The sequence below is a fragment of the Struthio camelus genome, chromosome 21 (assembly GCF_040807025.1).
Source record: "Struthio camelus isolate bStrCam1 chromosome 21, bStrCam1.hap1, whole genome shotgun sequence".
NCBI lineage: Eukaryota > Metazoa > Chordata > Aves > Struthioniformes > Struthionidae > Struthio > Struthio camelus.
The window spans coordinates 13,324,017-13,332,062 of NC_090962.1; the positions used below are offsets into that span (position 1 = coordinate 13,324,017).

The following is an 8,046-nucleotide window of genomic DNA, read 5'->3' on the forward strand; positions in this document are numbered from 1 at the left end:
GCCGACGTCCAAGAAAGAAGCAGCACTGGCCTGCTGCGGATTAAGGTATTTGCAGCGCCCGATGAGGACAGAGCAGCTTAAACGGACCGGTGCCCTTGCGCAACGGATAAAAACATCAAGGCAGGCAGGCCCGCACTGACGAGCTATCCTACCCTAGCAAGCTGGTGCTTACAGGCCGGGAAAAAAAATGAGAAAGTGGGAAAGTAACTCTACGCATCCTAAGGGTGTTTTTATTAAATGCAGTTTGTATTACTATTGTTTTTTGTAGCCGTGCCGATCTGCCGTTTCAGCCCCGTGTATCATCCCAGAGGAGGAAGGGAGGAAAAAACAATTAGCGGGAACCCAAATGCTCGTGATGGCTGCGTTTTAATTACAAACAAAAAGCTTTCCGAGGGGGCCTGTCATGCAGAAATAAAATGTTTCGGCTGCTTGGCTTGGTGCAGATGCTTTGCTTTGTGCAAAGGGCTGTTACCGCTTGGTCTTCCCCGTGTGTTCGTCGGGAAGAAAAGAGGGGAAAGCAGCTGCGGAGCCACCCGGGAGGTGTCGCCTTCGCGGATAGCCCGGGGCGGGATGCTTCGCCCAGGCGGCCGAGGAGCCCCGCAGAAGGACGGGGAGGATGCGGACGAGCCGGGGAGTCCCGACGGCCGCGGGAGCCGACGAGCCTCGAAAACGCCCGACTGGAAATTGCAGGCCAGAGGCTTTGTGGCTGCGAATCGATCGCGTGCGCTGGGGCTTAAGCGAAGTTTTAGCCGCCGATCGCGTGTGACTAATCCGTTGCAGTCCAAGCGGTGTAAAATCAGGAGGTCGCTGGTAAAAAAAATTCCTGGAAACCCCTTTAGTTTTGCCGACTTTTGGATTTTTGCGTTTATTTGCTGGCCAGGAATTGGAAAAGAGTAAAAGGAAGTGGGGGGGGTTCATTTTTTTCCCCCCACGTGTTTTGATGTTGAATTTGACCTGCGGTAAAAAGGGAATTGGGAGTTTTATAAACGTGGCGGGTTGTTTGTAATTGCCGTGGGGCCCTTCGGGAGCGAAAATGGCTCTGCTTTGTGATGGAAATGATGTTTGTGTAAAGATATGTATTTTTTTCTTTCCCCCAAAAGCAAAGAGGATCTATTGTCATGGAGCCTGTTTCCATCCTGAAGTTTTTTTTTTTTTTTTAATTCTCTCGGCGAATATTTTGCTCGCGGCTGATTGTTTCCCGGCTACGTGCTGCAAAAAACCCAGCGTTTTATCCTGCTGGCGGCGAGGGAGGCGTGACCCTGGACGTCTCCCAGGGAAGCGGAGGGGGTGGCAGCCGCGCCAAACCGATGTAAGCCGAAAGAGCATCAAACCCTTTTTTTTTTTTTTTTTTTGTCGAAGATTCACACAACAACAAAACAACCGAAAGAAAAGCAGCCGAGCTGGCAAGCCTCAGCCGTGAGCAAAATTACGGGTCGAATTTGCGCCTCGCTGATGCTCCTATTGTGTTTGCTTTCTAAAGCCCGGCAGAAGCGCGGCATAACAGCTGCCCTGTTTGTCGGCGGCGGGGGCGCGCTAACCCCCGGCCGGGGCGGCCGAGCCCAAACGATGCTCCGGGGCTGGACGGTCCCTGCCGCCCCCCCGACGTCCACCGGCTTTTGAGCTGTCACGGAGGGCTTAGGCTGGAGCCTGCGCCTGTTTTATGGCCGTGCTCGTTCGCCCTGCGCCCTTCGTGCGGGTTTTAATCACAGAGCCGTGCGCGTCCCCTGCGCCGGCAGCATCTCTCGCCGGCGCTGACCTCCGCGGTCCCGCCGCGGCGGGGGGGGAGGAGGAGGAGGATAGCCACGTTTTCCTTTTCCTCCGCTCTCCAATTCCCACCAGGCTCCTCTGCGCTTCCTCAGCGCGTGACTTTGCTCCTGGCTGTCGTGAACGAGACGCTTAATTTGTTCGCTGGCTGCGCTTAATATTTCTTTCATGTAACGTGTCGGTTTTAAATGCAGAGCATGTCTGAATAAACTCACTTGTCGTTTTTTGGGTTCCCCCCCCCTCCCCGACAGAGCTGACACTTTTAAGGTAGCTGACACATTTAATCAAAAACGTAAAAACGCAGCATCTGAACTCACCCGGGCGCCTCGGGCGGACGGGGAGGGATGGTGGGGAGGAGAGCGGGACGGCGGGGGAGCTTGCGGGGGCTGGATCTCAGCGCCGTCTCTCGTCTCCCAGCGTTTCGCGCGCGTTAGCGATTTCGTGCTCGTGACCCGCTTCCCGCTGCTGCCCGAGACGGGCGCAGGCGGCGCGTGTCCGTCTGGGAGCTGTCCCCGCCCGGCCAACAGCACATAGCAGCGGCGCGGCGCGGTGGAAATAGACGGATGACGTACCCTTCCCCTGGCGGCGCGAGGCTTTAGGGAAAGAAAATGTAATTACCCAAAGTGGACTTTTGGCAGGACACCGGGGCCTCGATGGAGGTTGGGCGGTGAGAGCTGTAAAAGGCAGGGAAAAGGGGAGGAAAGGCAAAACGGAGGCGAGTCCTGTCACCCTTGCAACTGATGGACGACCGGGGCTACGGCGCGAACAGGCTGGTACCTTGCATTTGGCCGCGACATCGACTGCCTGCGAGACTGGTTGCTCCTATTAAGGGGGCTGGTTGGGTTTTGCTTTCCCCCTTGGAGATGTGGTCCGTGCAGTCATTAGCCATGCAACGCGTTCGTTGGCCTCTCCGCTCCCGTTGGGTTTTGCTAAGGCTTTGAATGATGCACGGCGGCAGCTTGTGGTTAAATTTATGGACTGCTCGCTTTGATTTTATTTAAAGCCAACTGTCTAAGGCTCTGTAGCGTCTATATACATAGTACACATATAAATATATATATATCTCAATCATTCTGTGCTGAGGAAAAGGTAATAGATAACAAGGCAATCGCAGACACAGTGTTTCCCACAGACCAGCTTTCATCTTCTGCACGGGTCGAGGTGGGCTCGACCTATGCGACAAGGCGGATACCGCGATACCTACCTCCGGATGGGGAAGCGGAGGCGTGCGGGGAGGGTGACGGGGCTGGCACCCCCCGGCGCGTGTGAAAGACCGGGTCTCGACTCGGGAGTCTGGTGTCCGAGGTCAATATTTAAGAGCCGGTGTCTCTAAAGTCAGACAGTGCACAGTGGGGACCTACAGCGGGCTGGTTTTCTTTGCATCTAACTGGGCACACCTACGTTTAAATACCTCCGAGCAAACAGGTCCACCCAGTCCCTGCTTTGCTTTTCCTTGTGCCATCAGGGTTGGGTTTACCGGTAGCATGAAAAGCGCAGGTTGACTCCTCTTCCCCTTACGGGCACGGGAACGACGCCTTCTTGTTGGCAGGCAAAGGCCTTCTTTGCCCCGTTAGCGTTGGCACAACGCTGCAGCTGGGTCAATCTGATAACGGGCTTCTTTGAAGTGACTTTCCCTGATATTCTGGAGGGAGATGCAGGCTGGTGGCTCCTGCGGGGAGCTCCAACCGTGGTGGAGCCGCCTCAGCTGGGGCAGCCCTCAAACCCGCGTCTGCGCCGTCCCCGGCTCCGGCAGCACCAGGACGACGGGGAGCAGGCTGCCGCGGGGTGCCGGGAAGGGCTGCAGCTCCTTGGGCCCGAAGCGCGGTGAGATGTGGTCAGCCAGGAAGCAGATGTGGAAGTGCCGGCCGACGCAGTGCACCAGGCTGCCCACCACGGCGCACTGGAAGCAGGCTGGGTAGGGCATGGCGTAGGTGGCACACTCGTACCACAGCTTGGCCTTGGCGCTGCAGCGGTAGACGCCGATGCCCCTGCTGCGATTGAGGTCGAAGCGGTAGAGGAAGCCGTTGGCGGTGACCATCTCCACGGTCCTGTCCTTGCTGCCACCGGTGAGGCCGATCTTCCAGCTGTTGGAGCGGGCGGCGTAGCGGAGCAGCAGGTAGCGCAAGGTGCCCCCCGTCACGTAGATCTCCCCGTCGCACACCGTGGCCGTGTGGGCCACGGCGAAGGTGTCGTTGGGCAGGGGGGCGGCGAAGGCCCAGCGGTCCTGCCGGGGGTCGTACCGCTCCACCGTGTAGAGGCACTCGCCGCCGATGGCGTACAGGCAGCCGTCCAGGGCCACCAGCTTGCAGTGGGGCCGGGCTTGGTTCAGGGGGCAGATCTCCTGCCAGATGTTGGTCAGGGGGTTGTAGCAGAAAACGCGGTTGGAGGGCCTCCGCGCGCGGCCCAGGCCCTCGCAGCCGGCCACCACGAAGAGGTAGTTGAACATGCTGCACATGGCGCACCCCCTGGAAACCGCCTCCGGCGGCACGTGGCAGAGATGATGCCAGCGGTCACCTCCGTCATCATAGTAGCAGAGCCTGCTGGCATGGAGACCCAGCTCTTGCGTGCTGCTGATGTCTGCCACGGCGATGCATTTTTTGCCCTTCATCCTCCGCTGGAGGATGAGCTCCCGTTCCCTGGCATTGAGGCGGCCATAGATGGAGGGGTTCCTCAGGACCTGCAGGTAGTTGTCGCTCATGACTTTGTAGGCGGCCTCCTGGAGGTGGCCCAGCTTCTGCGCCTTGGCCATGCAGAGGACCTCGTAGCAGTTCCCCAGGTCCAAGCGGATGTCTGGGGTGGACTCCAAGGCTGGCGGCATTTGGAAGAAGCTGGCCCCGGCGACGAGCTCTAGCCGGGGCTGGGGGCACGGGGCTGCGCAGCAGGGGCTCGCCGGCGGCGTGCCAGCCCCTGCGGTCCCGCTGGCTGGTGTCGAGACCCCGAAGCCGTCCATCCGCAGCTGGAGGTCAGGATTCTCCGCGATCTGGAGGACGCTGTCCTTGCGGCTGAAGGGGCGAGCGGGGGCCGGCGGCTCTGGGGCTGCGGCGGAGGAAGGGCCCGTCTCGGTTCCCGCGCCGCCCCCGCGGGAAACCGCCGAGCTTCCCGCGGGCCGCGGGAGAACGGGAGAGGCGACAGGGTCGGCTCGGGGGAGCGATGCTCTCCCGTGGCCCGGCGTTTCCGAAGCTGGGGCCGCTTGGTGGGACCGGCACTCGTGCAGCCAGGTCTCAAAGCCCCGCAGCTCTTCAGTGACCTGCTTTGAGCTGGGGAGCGGGTGGATTCCTGGATGGACGCAGGGGCGAGACCTCTTCTTCGACACCGACTGGGAGGTAGATTGGACGTAGTAGTCGTAGACTTTGCCTTTGAGGCCGGAGGCGGTGGGGGCTGCCTGGTCGGCCCCGGCTTTGCCCAGCCTCTCGGCGATGTAGTTCTCCTCCACTTGGATCTTTGCCACCGAGGAGAAAGAGTAGGAGGTGTCCAAGCCCACGCTGCTCGCTGTTATGGTCAGCCCCAGGTCCGAGGTGACGCTGAGGGTCTGGATCCTCTCCCCGCTCGCCTGAGCCTCCCGGGGCCGGGCCAGCCCCGCTCTCCCGGCCAAATCCTGCTCTGCGCTTTGGGCACGTCCATCACCTGCTGCCCGGGCAGGAGGGATTCCCAGCCCGAGCCCAGCGCCCGGGCAGAGCGTCCCTTGCTCGCCCCCGCTCTCCTCCTGCCTACGGCCGCGCGGTGCAGCCGCCGGGTCCCCGAGGCCGCTCGAACTCGGCTCACCTCCTCCTGCTCCCGCCGGCGCCTTTGTGCGCGGTTCAGAAACCGGCTGCCTCCCCAGCTCTCCTTCCTCTTCCTCGCCCGGCGGCAGTCTTTGCTCTGCCCGGGGCGGCGCGCCGGCCCCGATCCGCCTGCGTCGGAGGCCCGGCGGCTTCTCTCCAGCATCGGCTCCTTCCCGGGCCCCGGCCGGAGCAGGGTTTTCGCTCTGCCCTGTCTCTCCGCGTGCATCGGCTCGGGCGGTTTTGCCTCCGGCGGTGCCAGCGGGCGCCCGGGACTTGTAAAACCGAAAGGCCAAAGTCAGCAGGAGCAGAGCAGCGGCGGAGAGGACCAGCTGGCCGGCCAGGCGCATGTTAGACTGCCAGTCCGGGCTCACCTGCGGGATCATTTTTCCATAGCAGGCTGGCGCCGAGGAATGCGAAGAATCTGCTTAACGACTGCCGAGCGCGGCCGGGTCTCGGCAGTTTGGGGCAAGGTGACTTTGAGCGAGTACAGCCAGGCAGGCTGACAGCTGGCAGGAGCCGTGGCTGCTTTCCATAAAAGCTTTGCATATTTGAGCAAGGTGGGATGGGCCGGGCTCGGGTGAAAAGGTGCAAGGCGGACAGCAGGGAGGTAGTGACACAGAGCTGGCTTTATCAGCCTGGTAAACAGAGAGGCTTAGAGAAAAAGCATAAGGAAGCACAAAGGCAGCGGGAGCAAAGATACCTGCTCCGACTGGCCTGCCGGCGCTGTCGCCCTTCGTTGCTTTTGCAGCCCTTTAAAAGGGCCCGTGCCCTGCCGGGAGGTGCGAGCGCGGTAGCCCGGAGAGGGTGCCGGCCTGCCCAAAATCCGAGCGGGAAGGGCACGTGCGCGGGGGCTCGTTGCTTGCCCGGGGCCGGGCAGACCTTTGCTCCGATGGCAGGTGGCTGCTGCACGGAGCCGGCTGACTAATTCGGTGGCCTCGGCGCTGAGCACGCTCCGCGACGAAGGGTGACGGGAAACGTCCTCCAAGTCACCGAGCTGTCTCGCGGCGAGCCGGCGGACTAAGAGCCATCAGGAGACGAGCTGTTGAGTATGGGTGGGAGCCCCGCTTGCATTAAAGGGCACGGCCAGCCGGCGAGCGCGGCGCATCCACCCTCGGGTAACACGTCCGGTTGCGAGCTGAATTTCCAAGATTTAGGGGCATTGCGCTCACCTGTCCCCATGGCTTCCCAAATTGTCCCTATTAGCTGCACATCTCCCCTGAAGAACAGTGGTGAGCATTGTGCTGCAAACAGGCGATGCAAAGTGTCGGGGCAGGGGGTCCGCCTCCGGCTGCAGCTCCCGTGGGCAAAGCCCGGAGCCGAGTGCCAGAGAGACGAATGCAAAGGGAAAAAAATTAATTCCCTTTTTCCCCCTGGCGGGGATGTCTCTTGCACGCGTGGAGCAAAGAGGCGCTACGAGGCAGCATCAAACCCGTGTGGCAGAGCCTGCACGTGCAGAGCCAGCTCGAGCAGCGATAGGGCCGGGGGCTCGGGGCGCCCCAGCGGCTGCGGGTGCCCCGATCGGGGGGATGAGGTCAGCATGGACGGACAAAAACCAGCCGACGCGTGCATGGAGGTTACGAGGACTCGTTTCTCGTTGGCTTGTTTGCGATCCGGTAGGATTTGCTGGAGAAACGAGCCCTGCTGCTGCTAAAGCGGCTCGCCTCGCGGGGCGCGGGGGGGCTGCGCAGGAGGTGGCCGGGGGCCAGGTTACCCATCCGAGCTTGTGACTCTAATCGAGCGTAGTCATCTCCGCCAAAATTCGCTGAAACCTTTCCAAAGTCCCCCGAAACGAGGCAACGGCGGCAACGCGTCGCTCCCCGAGAACCGCGATTAATTTTTTACAAACTAATCGCATCTCTCGGGCAGGTTGTCAGCAGAGGATCTGTCGGCGCTCATCAATAATGGAGCAACCTGCGCTGCTCTTTACCCCCGCGGCCTCCTGATTTATTTGCTGCCAGGTCCTTGAACAAAAGGGTGAGCGGCGGCAGGGAGTCGCTGAATTAGTTGGCGTCCTCAGTAATTACCTGCCCGAAGTCGGCTGGGGCCGGGAGCGCCGCACCGTGGGCAAGGGTCTGCATGGCCTGGTGTGGCACCTCCGCGTGGTGTCACCTCTGCTCCTCCGGCCTTGGCAGGACCAGCAAGCCCAGCCAGAGGGAGGTCTGCTCCTGGGGAGCCTCCAGCTTGGTGGGGCTCGGTGAGAGCAGGTAGCGTCTCTGCCCACAGTGAGGGCATCTGTTGACCTTCTCGGCTCACCTGGTGCTAGGAGGGTCCAGCTCCGGTCCTGCAGCTCGACCCAGCTCCCTTTCACGCCCAGCGGTAGATGCTCCCGTGTAGTCGGGCCAGCTAGTGCGCATCTTCGAGGGTGGATTTGGGGTGCAGGTGGCTGAGCCCCCTGCCCTGACTCATCGGCCCTCTGCCGGGTGGGGAGGTCGCGCCGCCTCCAAGCTTGCGCCCATGAAGTGGAGGTGGCGGCGGTGCCGCTCTTGCTCCTCCTTGTTTCCACCCTTCCTGGCTAAACTGC

At 61.3% G+C, this 8,046-nt stretch overlaps 1 protein-coding gene across 1 annotated transcript; it reads right to left on the minus strand.

Annotated features, from left to right (window-relative positions):
• Window positions 1-2,407: 2,407 nt before the first annotated feature.
• On the minus strand, window positions 2,408-5,908 carry KLHDC7A (kelch domain containing 7A). The gene has a single exon (XM_068916360.1). It carries the CDS (start codon window positions 5,906-5,908, stop codon window positions 3,482-3,484), a length of 2,427 nt encoding a protein of 808 aa, XP_068772461.1. The 3' UTR covers window positions 2,408-3,481.
• Window positions 5,909-8,046: the final 2,138 nt, after the last annotated feature.